Source organism: Wyeomyia smithii, chromosome 3 (genome assembly GCF_029784165.1).
Source record: "Wyeomyia smithii strain HCP4-BCI-WySm-NY-G18 chromosome 3, ASM2978416v1, whole genome shotgun sequence".
In the NCBI taxonomy this organism is placed as follows: Eukaryota; Metazoa; Arthropoda; class Insecta; order Diptera; family Culicidae; genus Wyeomyia; species Wyeomyia smithii.
The window spans coordinates 1,751,723-1,768,387 of NC_073696.1; the positions used below are offsets into that span (position 1 = coordinate 1,751,723).

Here is a 16,665-nt window from a genome sequence, read left to right on the forward strand (position 1 = left end):
ATCCATCCGGATAAACCTGGATTCTATAATAACTGAGCAATTAAACATAGATTTTCAATTGCGGATTTAGCGAGTGGGAGAACACTTTTAACCCTTGTCGATCTACATTCCACACTTCTCATTAGGGGGGAGGAAGCCACACGAGGCTGGTACACGTACAATAATAAACAACATTAGTAATTAGACACTACTTTAAGGCAATAATAGCAGCAATTATTCGCATATCTGATTTGACACCCTCCGTTCTAAGCATTTTTCTCTCTCTATTCCTCAGGTTCACGCTAGAAGGGAGGCTAGAAGGCTCCGGCACGGCAGCGGAAACAATGCATTGATCACCGTAATTCCGAGAGTATTTAACGAGCGTCTTTAGCAGGTGATTTTGCGTCGGGCCAAATCAGATAGGGGCGAGCTCATCTTCTCGGGGCTCCGGTCGTGCGTGAAATTGACGAAAATTAACCATAATGACCATCCAGCAGTCGTCGGGTCAGTTTGCAATGGCAGGCGCACCGATCAGTGCTGCTTCGGCTGTTCCGCCAACCACAGGAACTGCGACGTCCGCATTCAGTTGCTGTCCGGCGAACGGCGAAAGCTCCTCCATCGGGGAGGATTCCATCGAAATGGGTGACAGTCAAGGGAACAATAATACGGTGTACCAAAATGGGATGTACGAAGGGGAGGATTACCGCTTTCCCAAGCGGCCTTCGGTTGATATCGATTTTCGGGACATCCGGTACACGGTGAAGCGGTTCAATGTGACAAAGGTGAAATTTGGTGAGTAGCAATTGTTGTTTTTTTTTATGAGAAACCCAAAAATATTCTAGAAGGAATGTAGAATCCTTCGTATCAGAATTTTAGGTTTAAGAATTTTATTTTTGGTGTGTTTCATTAGAATGAGTGTTGTTCCAACCAACGCCATGAAAACTCTAGTCTATCATCATTTGCGATCAATAATGATAAATATTAAAATGATACCAATTACTGACACGCAACACGTATTCATGAATCAGTAATCATAGTATAGCAGCGTATTATAAAGTATCATGAATTCCATCATAAATTGCTAACAGCCATTGAATTTTCTTCCCAAATGCTGGTTCACTGTAATTTTTATTCGTTTACTTTTGCGAGTTTTGAACATCCGTAGACACTTGAGAAAATGATCAAAAGTGAATATCTAGTGCGTCTTGAGCTGTCCTACAGATCAGACGTTTTTTCGGTTGCTTGTGGACTGGTCTTTGACTGCCTATAGCTTCAAAGTTTGTGTTTTGTCAGTGTGTCTTTTAAAGACTACCGGAAAGTTATTTCCCATCAGTCTTTCTCAAGACTACCTACTTTTGAATTTAACATTTGTTTTAACTTTTTTCGTATCACCTGAAATGGCTGGACGGAAAAAGAAACCTCGCATCGCTGCGGGGAGGAAAAGAGAGGCATCTCTTTCTGACACTTCGAGTGTCTGTAGTGACAATCCTTTTGATATTTTGCCTGAGCAAGAAGCTGGTGAAATGGAAGTTACCAATAATGAAACTATACAAAATATAAAACCACCTATTGTGGTAACTATTTCTTCTGAATTTAATATATTCAAAAAGGAACTTTCAACGTTTGCTTCTGACGTTAAAGTTACCTATCAAATTGGCCGTAGAGGTGAATGCCGCTTATTAGCCGACTCAGTAAAGGGTCGTGATCGTCTTGTTCAGTATTTAACTGACAAGATGTACAAATTTTTTACATATGACACCAAGAACGCCAAGCCGTTCAAGGTCGTATTGAAAGGTCTCACCAACGATCAAACCGTTGTAAGATCAAACTTACTTTAACAGAATTACTTGGCATAGCCCCTACCCAAGTAATTCTAATGAAACAAAAATCACGAGGCGAAAACAGTCAGAGAACTGGAATTTCCCTTGTTAATTATTTAATTCATTTTAACCGCAATGAGGTTAACAACTTAAAATTTTTTGAAAAAGCACATGCTTTGTATAATGTGCGTGTAAAGTGGGAAGTTTATAGGAAGTATGGCGGAGGTGAAAAGCATATCACCCAATGCCGTACTTGCCAACGTTATGGCCATGGTTCCAAATTCTGTAACATGGACTAAAAATGTCTTAATTGTGGAGACTCTTCTCACAAAAAGGACACATGTCCTGTGAAAGAGAGTAAAAATTTTCGCTGTGCGAATTGTAACGGCAACCATATGTCAAATTTTTATCAATGCCCGGTCCGTTTAGCAATTGTTAAGGCAAGGCAAGGTAAACAAAATTCAATTTCTCAATTAAAACCAACTTCAAAACAAAATTCTCCAAGCGTACCAGTGACGCATAGTTTACCTACTCCTTTGCATACCCGTTTAACTTATGCACAGGTTACAGGTAGTTCGAACATTATACCGCCTAGTGTTGGTAGTTCGAAAATGACCGTTAATATGGGTAAGCAAAACACGCTAGAAAATAATTGTACACCTATCACTCCAGCTAATATTGCTGCCGAAAATATTTTTTCTAATGTCAACTGCCTGGGGCCTATTACGGCAGGTAAACTTTCTTTTTTGCAACAGGCAATGTTCGATCTTATGAACGCCATGTTGCAGGCAAAATCAATGTTTGTAGCCATTCAAATAGGCACAAATTTTACTATTAAAATTGTTTCTAATTTAAAATTTAGCAATGATTTTAAATAAAACAATTAAAATATTAAATTGGAATGCTCGCTCATTGAAGGCCAATGAGAATGAGCTTTTTAATTTTTTAACAGTAAATTATGTGCATATTGCAATTATTACTGAAACATTTTTGAAACCTAACATAAAATTAAAATATGATCCCAATTACGTTATTCATAGATAGGATAGGATTCAGGGTTCCGGCGGTGGAGTTGCAATTGTTATTCATCGCCGAATCAAACATCGTGCTCTTCCCCATCTTGAGACGAAAGTTATTGAAACTTTGGGAATTGAAGTTCAAACTGAACTTGGGATTTTATTTATTGCCGCAGCATATTTACCATTTCAATGCACACGCGAGCTCAAAAATTATTTTAAAGCTGATTTACAAAAACTCTCTAGAAATCGTTCGAAATTTTTCATAATCGGTGATTTTAACGCTAAACATCGTTCATGGAATAATTCTCGAAGTAATTCCAATGGCAAAATTTTATTCAAAGATTGTTCTTCAGGATACTATTCTATTTTGTCTCCGAATAGTCCTACATGCTTTTCTTCTGTAAGAAACCCTTCAACAATTGATTTGGTGCTTACAGATCAAAGTCATGTATGTAGTGATTTGATCACACATGCTGACTTTGATTCTGACCATCTTCCAATAACTTTTTCTTTATCACATGAATCAGTTTTAAACCCTATGAGCTCTGTTTTTAATTATAACAAGGCTAATTGGGAAAGATACAAAACTCATATTGAGAGAAATTTTAATAATGAGCTTGATTTGCAAAACGAAGTGAATATTGATTCCGCTTTGGAAGCATTAAAATGTGCAATTGTTGATGCCAGGAATTATTCTGTTCCAAAGGCTCAAGTGAAACTTGATTCATCAATAATTGACGAAAATCTTCAACTTCTAATTCGTTTGAAAAATGTCCGCAGACGTCAATATCAACGTTCTCGTGACCCTGTTTTTAAAACTATTTATAAAGATTTACAGAAAGAGATTAAACATAGATTTACTCTTCTGAGAAATCAAAATTTTGAGACTAAAGTTGAAAAATTGAAACCATATTCAAAACCATTTTGAAAGCTGTCGAAGATTCTTAAGAAACCTTCAAAGCCTATTCCAGTTTTAAAAGATGGTGAACGTTTTCTTGTATCCAATGAACAAAAGGCTCAAAGACTTGCTCAGCAGTTTGAGAGTGTTCATAACTCAAATTTGAATTTTGTGAGTCCAATTGAAAATGAAGTCACACGTCAATTCGATTTAATTTCTTCCCAGAATTTTTTACCTCAGAAATAATTGAAGCTAACTTGAATGAGATTAAATCAATTATTAAAAATTTCAAAAATATGAAAGCACCTGGTGACGATGGAATCTTTAATATACTAATCAAACATCTCCCTGCAGAAGCACTGAATACTTGTTCAAATGTACGTATTTTGACACCTAGCAAGGCTTGTATGCTGCTAATTGCCTGCACGTGGTTCCACCATTTTCCGTTACGCCTCGAACATTCGCGGTACGAGAATTCGCTGTGCACAAATCGGACTCAAAAAGCCGCCGGCTCTTTGTCTGAAGATCTACTCCAGGGTGCCACCGTTTGCTCCATCCGCTCCGACCGAATTGCAAACAACAAATCATTCAATTAAATCATTTTTCTTAATTCAATTCGCATCGCAGCGAGATCTTCGCTGTAGTGACGCAAGGCGAAAAAAGAAGCGCTGAAATAAAAACTACTAAAGTGTGCGAAAAAACACATTCCCTCGAGGTGACGCAGAGTGCCGGATGGATGGACGCCTCTAGAGAGGTGCCTTCAAACTTTTTGAAGGTTGGCTGAGTTGTTGTAAAGTGCAACTGAGCTGTCTGAGCTGGAGATCGTTACGGTCCAACACAAAGGCACCCTTCAAACAACGTTTGCTGAGATTCGCTAACTTTCTCTGCTTACCAACCTTCGGACGAGTTCAGTTGTTGTAAGATTACACCATTTCACGCTTTTGAAAGTTATTAGTGTGAAAGCTGCTTCGGGCGAGTGCTCGTAGTTTGTTGTGCAAATATTTCTGTATTATTCTCACAGTCGGTTATACTACTCCTCACTGAAACAGATACGATCATCACGCAATTGTCGGTAACCGCACTGTCATTCCATCTCTGGATCGATTTAAAGTCATCGCCATCGATCAAATTCATAGCGGCATTCGTCAACGACGATCGATCGGATGCTGGTTTTCCGTCAGCTTCGCGCTTAGTAAAGGAGTCTACCTGTCTACCCTGAAGCACCGCTGCCGCTGGTAGGTGGCTTTTGTACCCAATCGATTACTTCACTTGACGTCGCACCTCGGCAGATCGTTGACATCTTTTCAGACATCGCCGTCGCCACCAGCGGTGATTAATTTATTAATCAATTGGAAAGCTCCCCCTCCTCAACCCGAACTCTTGTAAATCCACTCGAAACGAGTGAAAAACTCAATCAAGTGTAAACTCGGCCCCAGGATCAACGTAAATTCTAATTAGATGCATTGCCAGTACCGGTGAAGAGGTTAACATTATCGTTAATCCTGCGAAGGGCGCACGAGAAGCGTGCCCCATTATTGCATATCGATTTACGACACCCTCTTCCACCCGCTTCGGCTGGCGTTTTGTTTTCGCTCGAATAGAATCAATTTTATGTTCGGAAGCGGTGCCGGCATTCATGCGATTGGTAATAATTAAAGTTTGTTTTCATGCCGCATTACCTCATTCCCATGTTAGGGTGCAAACTGAGCACGCGTGACTTGAACGTGATTAGAATTTTCACATAATAGACTGGTGGATGAATTCGGTTCAAGGCGCAGAGATAAGTTCCTGGTCGCGGATGATTAGGATCGCTAGTTTCCCGTCTAGATGGCCCTGACTTACTGTTGAAAGCCACATAGAGATAAAAATGCGAGATTTTCAAACCAGTATCCTAAAGCTTAAAATAGTTGTCATAGAACGATTATAGCTTTATAACCATTAGTTTGGTTAGAAGTGCGTCAAAAAGTCGCTGAGTAATTGCTCACCGGGTTCGTCGCTTCCACCTAGGGAAAAGCTTACTTAGACCTCGGAATAAGTGATTATGGCAGGGGTTCACAGGAATGGTCAAAATGCTATAATCTTCCATTTTTACAGTTCGAGTTTTAGGACAAAACCTGTGTTTACCAGTGATATCAATCGCAATGTGTTCGAAGGTTGTGTTCTTTTAGCATGTGTTGATATCTGACTTTCGGTTGTGGGTAATAACAAAAATGAGTTTAATACCTCACAGATTGATTCGCTTGTTTTTGCCATTAGTTTTGATTGAAACATCCTTCTAGGGACGTCGTGGGGCTTCCCGGGAAATTTCTATTCAAATGTCGGGATCCAGGAAAGCATTTTCTATAAGTAGAATTATTGGGAAACCGATTTAAAACTACACATTTGTGATACACTATTGTTTATTTATAAATTTAATTTTATTCACTTCTCTCATTCTTTGATTTGTACACTGAAAATATATTCTAGTTTGTCCACGAAAACGTTTGTTTTACATACAAACCCTTTAATTGTTTTCTGCAACGAAAGCAATGCGCAATAAATATGAAGGTACTTTCGTCAGAACTGTCAAAATTGTTACAGATTTCTATTCGTATACGTAACGAAAGGTTTCAAAAATGAACGCAATCAATCGTAAAACAAATGCTGCATAATGTAAATAGTACGAAAAATTAGTAAGCTTACGCAATTACATATTCATTATACGAAATCAAAACTAACAAAACACAAAAACGTCGTTTAAGTAAATACTCGTGCTTCCGTTTTTTTTATTCGTTGTTATCCACGTTCATACGAAAGTACATTCGTGAATTGTACAAATCATGCGTAATGTTGCAATTCTGTTCGATAACTTGCTATACAATCAAAAAATGTGCTGTACAATCAACGAATTCCATGTTTACGAAATATGCGTGCAGAGAATAACGACGTAGAGCTTCAGAGCGAAGGTTCAAATTTTTTAATGATGAAAAAAAATCACAGGTAGTAAATAGTTCATGAAATGTAGAAAGCTTAAAATGTCGAGATCTGGTGTTACTTAAAAAAAAGTAAATCAATTTTCTAAGACTAAAAAAAAAAAATCGAGCTGGGATCACAGATATCAGGTATTTTTTCAGACAATTTTGTTTTAGAAAACACCAGATATCTGCGTTTTATGCATTTCTGAGATATTCAACATAAAAGAAATCGATTCCGAAAGCTTCATGCAATTAAACCTGCTCATTTTTTTAATTTTTTTTCAAAGTTTGCATGAGAAATTGTTTCGAGAAAACGAAATTTTGAAGCCCCCCTATACTTGAATGACTCTCCGTTTTCCCTTCCGCATTTTGACATTGAAAATAATTATCAGTTTGAATTTGAAAAGTCGCCGCTTTCTACTATTTTTTTCGGCCTTTTCTCCTATATGACAACAATAAAGAGAGAGCGAGACAGAGAGAAAAAGAGAGAGAGAGCAAAAGATAAATGAAGAGAGAGAGAGAGGAAAAGAGTACGGAAGTGAAACGAAAGAGAGAGCAAAAGAGAACGAAAAAGAGAGCAAAAGAAATCCGAAGATAGGTGGAGATTTCTCCTCCGAGATAACGATAGAGATAGAGATGGAGACAGAGATAGAGATGGAGACAGAGATAGAGATGGAGACAGAGATAGAGATGGAGACAATGATAGAGATAGAGATAGAGATAGAGATAGAGATAGAGATAGAGATAGAGACAGAGATAGAGATAGAGATAAAGATAGAGATAGAGATAGAGATAGAGATAGAGATAGAGATAGAGATAGAGATAGAGATAGAGATAGAGATAGAGATAGAGATAGAGATAGAGATAGAGATAGAGATAGAGATAGAGATAGAGATAGAGATAGAGATAGAGATAGAGATAGAGATAGAGATAGAGATAGAGATAGAGATAGAGATAGAGATAGAGATAGAGATAGAGATAGAGATAGAGATAGAGATAGAGATAGAGATAGAGATAGAGATAGAGATAGAGATAGAGATAGAGATAGAGATAGAGATAGAGATAGAGATAGAGATAGAGATAGAGATAGAGATAGAGATAGAGATAGAGATAGAGATAGAGATAGAGATAGAGATAGAGATAGAGAAAGAGATAGAGAAAGAGATAGAGATAGAGATAGAGATAGAGATAGAGATAGAGATAGAGATAGATATCGAGTTACGTTATGTCGAAGCACGAATAAAATATATTTTTATTGATGCAAAATTCTTCATGGTTACTCAAAAGTGCACAAAAACTTATTTCCCTTCACCTGAAAGTATATATAAACCCTTCTTATGTCCCTTTAAGACAATTTTCGTAGACCAGTATAACCAGTCACAAAACATTGAAAAAATGAATGTCAATTTTACCCCATTTTACGATACTTATTGGTTTCAAAACTTACTTAAAACATTTATTCGGAACATTATACACCTCAAAAATAATTGTTGCACTTCAATTTTGGGAAATTGAAAAAGTTACGTTATATCGAGGTTGCCTTATATCGAGGTTGCCTTATATCGAGGTTGCCTTATATCGAGGTATGACTGTTGAAGAAAACGAAAGTTGGAGAGGTATAGAGATAGAGAATGAAAGTGATAGAGAGAAAGGGAAAGAAAAAGAAAATAAGAAAGAGAAAGAGGAAGAAGAAGAAAAAGAGGAGTAGATAGAAAAAAAGAAAGATAAAGAGGGAGAAATAGAAATAGAGAGATAGATAGAACCATGGTCCCCGTGGTTCTGTGGTTAGCGATGTCGGTCGGCTAGCTCTCCCACACGGTTGTGATATCGGGTTCGACTCCCGATCAGGTCGAGGAACTCTTCGAGCTGGAAATTTTCTCGACTTAGCACTGGGGCACGGTGTATCGTTGTACTTACCCTGCAACATGCAAAATGTGCCGAAAACAATATCGATAACGAATTCTTTCAACTAATCTAGTTGATCGAGACCGCATTAGCCCCCAGGCTAGCGTGCGATATTGTTTGTTGAGATAGATAGAGAGAGAGAGAGAGAGAGAGAGAGAGAAAGAAAGATAGAGCGGCATTTGACAAGAAAGATACTCATCGTTCGTCTTCGAAAAATGCACTTAACATTATCGGGTTACGTCACTCACCACGATGAGCAGCCTATGCAGTCGAGGAAATGCTTAGATAAACTTGGTCTCGATCTGACTGTTTAGGCACCCGGATTGTTCTGGTGGTGAATGGTCCAAGCGCACCCCGATCGTCTAGGCTCGTCGTGTTTGACAAAAAAATACTCAACGTTGCTTGATTACCACTTACCACGGTGACATAACCCTTCTTTTTCGTCACAGTGGTGGAGATGCGAGATGAACTTGGTCTCCGACAGAAAAGACTGATACACCTCCTTCCTAGTAACATCCTTTCTTATCCTAGCGATTGTAAGGACGAAGCTGGTGCCGTTATCACAAAGCGAACGTTACTGAGTTGTTGTACATTGAAGACGGTAAACTAATCCCAAGTGGTTCTTTGTGTAACTTCACTAGTTCTGATCTATCACGGAGAAGCAACTACGAGATGTGCGGTTGTCGAGCTCATGTTCAAGCACGAGCAAGCTAGATTGCTCATTTATTTCAGTTGAGCAACGCACTCCGTATGATGTTTATTACCTCACGACGACTTTTCTGCAGATATCAACAAATTATACATATCTTTTACCGAAGATATGCATTCTGCATTGTGAAGAGTTCTAGGTCTTTCTTATTGAGCCTAAGAAGCACAAGATATTCTTAGGTGTCTGGTCTAAATCAGCCTAAAAAAGTTTTTTTCCGCCTCCAATTGAACTCCTTGATTAGGTGGGACATGGTGAATTGCATCTAAAGCTTTGATGAAGTATTTTTCATAGCTTCACAAATCCAATATTTCAATTCTACCAAGCTTAGCTTAAGTGGATGATCAATTGGATTTTATTAAGCTCAACTTGAGTAAATAATTAGTAGTTTGCTTTATTTGAGTGCTCCATTTAGGTTTCATACCCTTATATTTGGTTCCTATTATGCTCTTATTCTGCCAGTCGTGGTTTAGCAATACTGAATTTTTGTTTTCCGAGTGAAGGGAAGAAGGCAGGCTAAAACTAGTGACTACGACAGAGGTAATAAAATCTCGGCCCAGGGATTTTTCTTGTAAGAGAGCAACTTGAGGAGTTATTTCTTGTTAAACCAGAACTGTAGGCATCTACTTTATTGTGTTCCTGTCAATGCCGGTCAAGGCTATGTGCATTGAGAAGCGAGAGAGAGGCTAGTGTGCTTTGAGTAGTTAGTTCTATCGAAAGCTCCATCAATATCAAGAAAAACTACCAGAAGCATTTTCTAAGTCTGTATAGAATAGGTTAGTTTTTCCAAAATTTTCAGAAAGACAGATGTTAAACTAATATTCGGGAGCAACTAATCCCATCTTCCCTTTTAGTATGAAAATTACTCCAGTTTATTTTTAACTGTTTGTAATATAATAATAGGCTCACCTTTCAATTCTGCTCAATGATTGGAATAAAGAGTTGCTTGCTATTCTGGAACATAATTGGGTGTATTCCATCCATTCCCGGAGACTTGTGTGGCTGAGAAAGTCTATTTCTTGTTTCATCAGGCATGAGGCAAGTTCCTTGGATTTAGTTTAGAGTTTAACTATTCTGAGAAGTGTTTTTAAGACAGGGCTCTCTGGAATCTGGCGGCAGTAAAAGTGTTTTCGATACGATACATTTGATTTTAACTGTTTCTCCTAGATTTTCTTATTTCCTTATTGTATTTTGTTGGCGATAATAAGTAGTTTTCTGAAGGATTTTGTAAGTCCTTCCAGGGTTTTATTCCACCAAGGTAAGTCTTGGGGAGCTCCGTAGCCGCTCGGTAAGCGGGTGGTCATGAGTTCGAATCTTAGTAGAATCAGGTCATTTGAATGTCAAAGAACTTTGGCATGCGTTTATTCTCAGGCTCCCCACCACGTACCCTTCCTTCAATCTGAACTCTACAGTACCCTTGTTGACTCTCCGTCCAACAAACATAAGTCCCTATGATAATAAAGCTGGTGTGAGTAACGTATGGAAGTTCTCTCCAAGGATTTGTACTTAGGCGATATCGTTAGGATGGACAGAGGCTCTGTATATAGTAATAAGCTTCAAACGGAAAGATAAACCTACACACAAGCACGGATATGAATGATAGGCGTATCATTTACTTCAATAGTGATACTGCCAATAATATGAAGTGCGGAGTACAGAAAACACCTGGGCAATATCACAATAGATTAAATCTCTGGTCGCAGTGATGAGTCCACACAGAAAAAAAGGTGAGTCTTTATTCGACACTGGTCTCGATTGGACAACCTTCTTAATCGAGGACTCCGTATGAAGTTCGAAAACTTGAATAGTGCTAAATGAAACCTGGTTAAATTACGAAATTAATTTTGTTCAATTGTTTGGTGACATATATATGGTTTATCGGAATGATTGCGATTCCGATGCCACAAGAAAGAAGAAAAGGTGGGAGTGTGCTTATCGCTGTGTCTACTAAGCTCTGCTCTTCTAGATCTACGTCTTGAATCAACGATAGTATGGAACATCTCTGGGTCAATGTTTCCGGTTTCGATAACACGATTGGAATATATTGCTCCTGAGTTTGCCTCATTTGTTGAGGGACACATGGAGTCCGCTTCCAGTACTACTGATTAGCGGAGATCATATGACTGCCAGCCTTTTGTGGACAAGGTCTCCTTCTGGTTTTTTGTATGCTAACCCCTCTGAACCAAAATTCTCGGTGTCAATTTCGAACCTCTGCTACAAATTGACGCGTTTCATCCAGTTCTACTTTGCAATTTGCACTGTCCTCACACCTCTCACTACAATAGTATTACTGATAAGATGACGTTTGTCTTTTGTAAACCTAATTTCCCGAATGTAAGAAATCGATAAGGACAAATCCGTTCAAACAGCAACCCAGTACCCCAAGCACCCAGCTTTCTCCGCCAATACGTTCCTCTGTCCTGCCCTTAGAGAAATACACCTTGATTAAATGGTCAACTTGGCGAACTGAAACACATACGAGCAGCTGCATTGAAGGTGGTGGAGCCACATGCGGAAATTTGTAATCGTTTTGCAGACCATTTATCTGGCTGTTTGATCAACTGCTAACGAACAGTCTGGCGTTGGGGTACAGATCTCGCGATGCTATTGACTTAAGAACCTTCTTGTTTACTGTTGAAGAGGTTCAACAGCAATTCGTAAATTGAAGTCGTCTGTTACAGCTAGACCTGATGGTATGTCATCCATTGTATTGAAGCACTGTGCTGAGTCTATTGCAACTCCACTGATCATCAGTTTCAACGCCTCACTATCGCAGGCAAAATTTCCGGACATGTGGAAACAATCTTATATGTTCCCTATTCACAGAAAAGGGGACAACCATCAGGGCCGGCGTCACACTACTTTCCCGAGTGGGTAGTAAGGAATAGGGAAGGTTTATGGGTGGTCTTCTGGCAGTTAAGCGGAACAATGGACATGGCAAGCGAAAACATGTGTGTAGGCATGTTTTTGAGTTCTTTCTTCGTTCTATTTATTAATTTTTCCTCAGTTTTCGCGACAAAGTTGTTGGAGTAGATCTTACGCTGTAGTTTTGCCCAGAAACTCTTCATGGGGCGCAGCTAGGGGACGCTCCATCCTCTCCAACGATTGCTCCAAGTAGTGGGCCGACGGCAGATCTAGCAAGTACATCGCGTTTTCACCCTTATGGTACTTCTTGATGAACGACGCAACTTATGGCAGGCGCTTCTTACTATAAATTTCCCTGTTCACGGCCAGTCCGGAACGCTTTGACTTTGATATCAAGTAAAATACGAAGTGCCCCGCCAGTCGTTGCCATCCGATTTTCACAGTTCGACCGGTGGCACCAACCTCTCGACCAGAGGCACGCAGGTTTTCCTCTTCAGCATCCTTTGGAGCTTCTTATCGCTCAGGGTCGTCAGGCGTTCGTTTCGATGCTTTGATTCTTGTCCAATAGTTTCAAGATATTGTAGACGCCAAAACGGGTTTTGACGTGGCGGGGTACCGTTCCTTAAACGCGCACTGTTTGAATAAAATAGTTTCACTGTTTTCACTATCATGGTTAGAGTTCGAGTTAATTTTTTTCTGCTACCTCATGGGTTATTATGATTGGGTTGTTTCGTTAGTGCGTGTAAGAAAAACCTATGCAAAATCGACTTTTTTTGTGTGTTTATGTGTGCGTTATGGCTCAACAGATTTGTCAACAAGTCTCGATCAAAAATTTAAACTTAATCGGACTTCTGGTATGGCTTCACTTACAGTACCATTAAAAACCAATAAAACATTACATTTTTTTGGTTATGTCCGATAATTCCACGTGGGTAAGTACCCACAGAGATATTTTCCAAATGTGTGTACTACTACCCATACTGCCCACATCAACCGCCGGCCCTGACAAGCATGATATCAACAACTACCTAATCCCTCTTCATTATGCACTGGTTCTAAACTTTTTTGAAATGCTAGTTAGAGATGTTCTATTTGTTGCAGTCAGATCATATATTTCACCTGCTTAACATGGTTTCTTCAAAGAAAGGTTAATTCACACTAAACTTATTTAATTTTCTTCGCTCTGAATCGAGGCTATGAAAGACGGAGATCAAATCTACACAATCTATACAGATCTTGAGGCTGCCTTCGTTTAATCAACCGTAAATTGAACATCAAATTTGGATCAACTCTCTCCTGTAGCTCACAAACAGTTCCGGGGACTCACATACAGTTCCGGGTACCTCAAGGAAGCAACTTGGAACCTCTACTGTACTTGGTATTTTTCAACGATGTCTGTCTATTTCTACCCCCTGGCTGTAAACTTGCCTTGTTGATGATCTCAAAGTTTTCATTATCGTCAAATTAGTTGAAGACTGTATTCAACTATAACGGCTAGTTAAAAGTTCGAAAAATGTCGAGTGTGGAATCAACTAGTCATTAGCGTACAGGAGTGCATACCTTTCACGGAGAAGAAATCTGACATTGAATGGGTTTACGAAATTAACGGATGTCTAGTCGTCAGAGCTGAAGGTGTTAGAGAGACCATTACTCAAATATCATTGCTAAAATGAACAGAAACCTAGGATTCATCATTAGAGCTGCCAAACATTGTTGTGATCCCTATTGCTTGCGATCGCTGTTTTATGCCCTTGTTCGCTCCGTATTCAATCATTCGAAGCCTCTGCACAAATTGTTGGATTGCTAGAATCGAAGCAATTTGCATTATGGTTGTTTCCTGTGTTTAACTGTAGACGAACTAATTACAAACAAAAATGGAACCTGTCTTAGCGATTCGCAGAGAGGCTTCTTCTTGTAAGCCAGGCCAGTACACCGAGGTAATGATGAGCTCAGTTTTCCATCTAGCCGTTGTAAGTTACAACTTGTAACTTCTATTAATATGGTCGGTAAGTCTTTGCCCTTTTCAATGGAGTTACTTGAACGGCTGCTCAAGGAATAGGCTGGGCATGATTAACGATCAGCTTAGAGGAGTTACTGCGTTACTCGCCAGGCCAGTATGATCTTACGCTTTGCTTACGTTCCGTTCCAAGTTTACTTTCCCGTCCACTTTTCTTAGGCCACTTTACCCCAACTTTTGCGGTGAAGATTTGTTATTTTGCTGGAAGATACATCATCTACTGACAGTAATAGCTGACCTTGTTCTTTAATTGCATTCCGCTGAAGGATCCTCTTGGCCTCGGTATTGAATTCATTCCAACTTTCTGTCAGACCCATGAATGTTCTATCATCGTTTACTGCGCTTTGGGGAAGAGTACGAAGATAATTTCTGGTTTTGGGATGTTTTTTGCATCCTTCATCATAAGTTCAAATGTTTTTCAAAGTTTTAGTGTAGGTAGGATTATTTTTATCCAGTCTCCTTTTTTTATTTGTCCTGGCATTCAATAACCATAAAACTCGATTAAAACCTTATATTTACGAACTCGGTTCCATTTGCCCTCATAATATTTGTGGCTTTAATACCGAGGCGGATTATAGTATTCTCAGTCAGATCAAAATTGCACATGAGGAATTCAGTGCACACTCACACCGGCATCGTTCGTACGGGAAATATATACCGGGTGGTGGCTGTGGCCTCCTCGCGAGAGAATCCCCCCAATAAACGATTCCGACGTAATAATATTGACCGAGTAAGTAAACGACAAACGACAATCGAGAACCGATCATCGCCGTCGGTTACAATTCTACGCGCCAACCGACAATTATCAACTGCCGGCCGCATTCGAGGCGAAGGTGCAAACACTAGTTGACCTCAATTGACTTGCCTTCGTTCTAAAGGCGTGCATCGATGAGGCCGCTTTCAGTACACTTTCAGTATGTAAAACACTAGTAGGTACTGTGTACATAGAGTACCGATAGAACCTAACAGACACATCACATCACACCACATCAAATCACATTGCACTAATACCGATGCCGATGACGGCTGGTTTCGGTCGGTATAATCAGTTATGCGATGATAATGGTAAAACCGTCCGGTCCGCAGCAAGCATGCTAGAATAAATATGCGCGATTGGTGTTCTTGAAAAGCTCGGCGAAATGACCATGTTGTAGCGGTGTTCGGTTCGCAATTACCCACGGATCAGTGAAATGTGCTGTTAGAGCCAGGAGAAGGGCGGCTCGTGGTTCGGTCACGCGTATGTTACGCAAGACGGAACGCGAGGCGCGTGTGGTGTAGATAATTCGTGATTCGATGAAGTTCCGTCCATGCTAGAGTTGGGTTGGCAGATTTTTTAATTCAACACAACGCGCCTAAAAAGTGCGCCAAAAAAGGAAATTTTCAGTAAAAATAAACAAGAATATATGCGCATCCGTTTCGCGGTGTCTAATACTCTTTTATTAGATAATTTCCCAGCTCAACAGTAAAACAATTATCACACAAAACATTTAGAGTGATTTGCATTGAATAGCGTGTGATTCATTAGCAACTGTGTTTAAATCATTACTTCGAAGTTGAAATAAGTATCATTGTGGTTCAGAGCGCACATTTCATACTGAGTTTCAGTACACGTGCAAACAAGAAAAAAATAACAGCACAAGCCATTGAATCCAATTGCGAGCAAAACAGAACGACAGATCAAACGTGATATTTTCCAATCCTTATCAGATGCTTGCTCGCTTTCATCAGTTTTTCACTTTCAGTTTAATACCAGCCATACATTCTAATCTCCGCTACTGCTGTATTATCGTGTTTTTCGAACATTCTGTCACGTTCCAGTTAGGTTTCACTAGATTTCGCATTCGAGAAAACCAAGCAGCTTGCTGCATCTGTTAGTCTAGAGCTTGTCAGCTGCTGCTAGTCGAATGGTTCAACTCGACGCTCGACGTGATTTTCTTGGCAAACGGGTTCGCATTACGACACCTACCCGCACCTTCTAAGTTATGCTACTGACTATGTTTGTAACAGTCTATGCATGGTTGGTTTCGATTTCTGGTTTTCTCAACTCGGCAAAGGTTTCCTTGCAGATCTGGTAAAAAATATTCACTTACGTAAGTTTTGCTAACATTCGCTTTTCCACCTTTTTTCTTTCATTTTCAGAAAGCAAAGACATTCTCCACGGCCTCAATGGATCGTTCAGTTCCGGGGAAATCACCGCCATCATGGGACCATCGGGAGCTGGAAAAAGTACGCTGCTTAACATATTGGCCGGTTACGTGTGAGTATTCTGTAATGTTCAAACCGGTAGGTTCTATCACGGGTTCAGGTTATGGTGTCACAACAATTCATAATTCATATAAACTCGCGGGATTGAGAAATTAAATCATGGTGGGCGGGGGAAGAGAGATAAATGATCGTAACTCATTAGGAAGGCTGCCCCTGTCAGCAGCGCGAGTGAAGATCATCTGCCGGCAGCAAGGTAGTATTCCCATAGTGAAAAACCAGTTCCCATCTCGGTGCTAG

The 16,665-nt window shown here is 39.6% G+C and overlaps 1 protein-coding gene across 2 annotated transcripts in view; it reads left to right on the forward strand.

Annotated features, from left to right (window-relative positions):
- The first annotated feature begins 274 nt into the window (after window positions 1–274).
- Window positions 275–16,665, forward strand: part of LOC129732595 (ATP-binding cassette sub-family G member 1) — a 47,899-nt gene continuing 31,508 nt past the window's right edge. Inside the window, exons 1-2 of one of the 2 annotated variants that reach the window (XM_055693588.1) lie at window positions 275–771; window positions 16,303–16,420. In XM_055693588.1, coding sequence (XP_055549563.1) covers window positions 462–771; window positions 16,303–16,420 — 428 coding nt within the window. In that variant the 5' untranslated portion in view covers window positions 275–461. Of the gene's footprint in view, window positions 772–16,025; window positions 16,181–16,302; window positions 16,421–16,665 lie in introns of those variants that run through there. The other variant, XM_055693589.1, reaches the window with a different exon arrangement.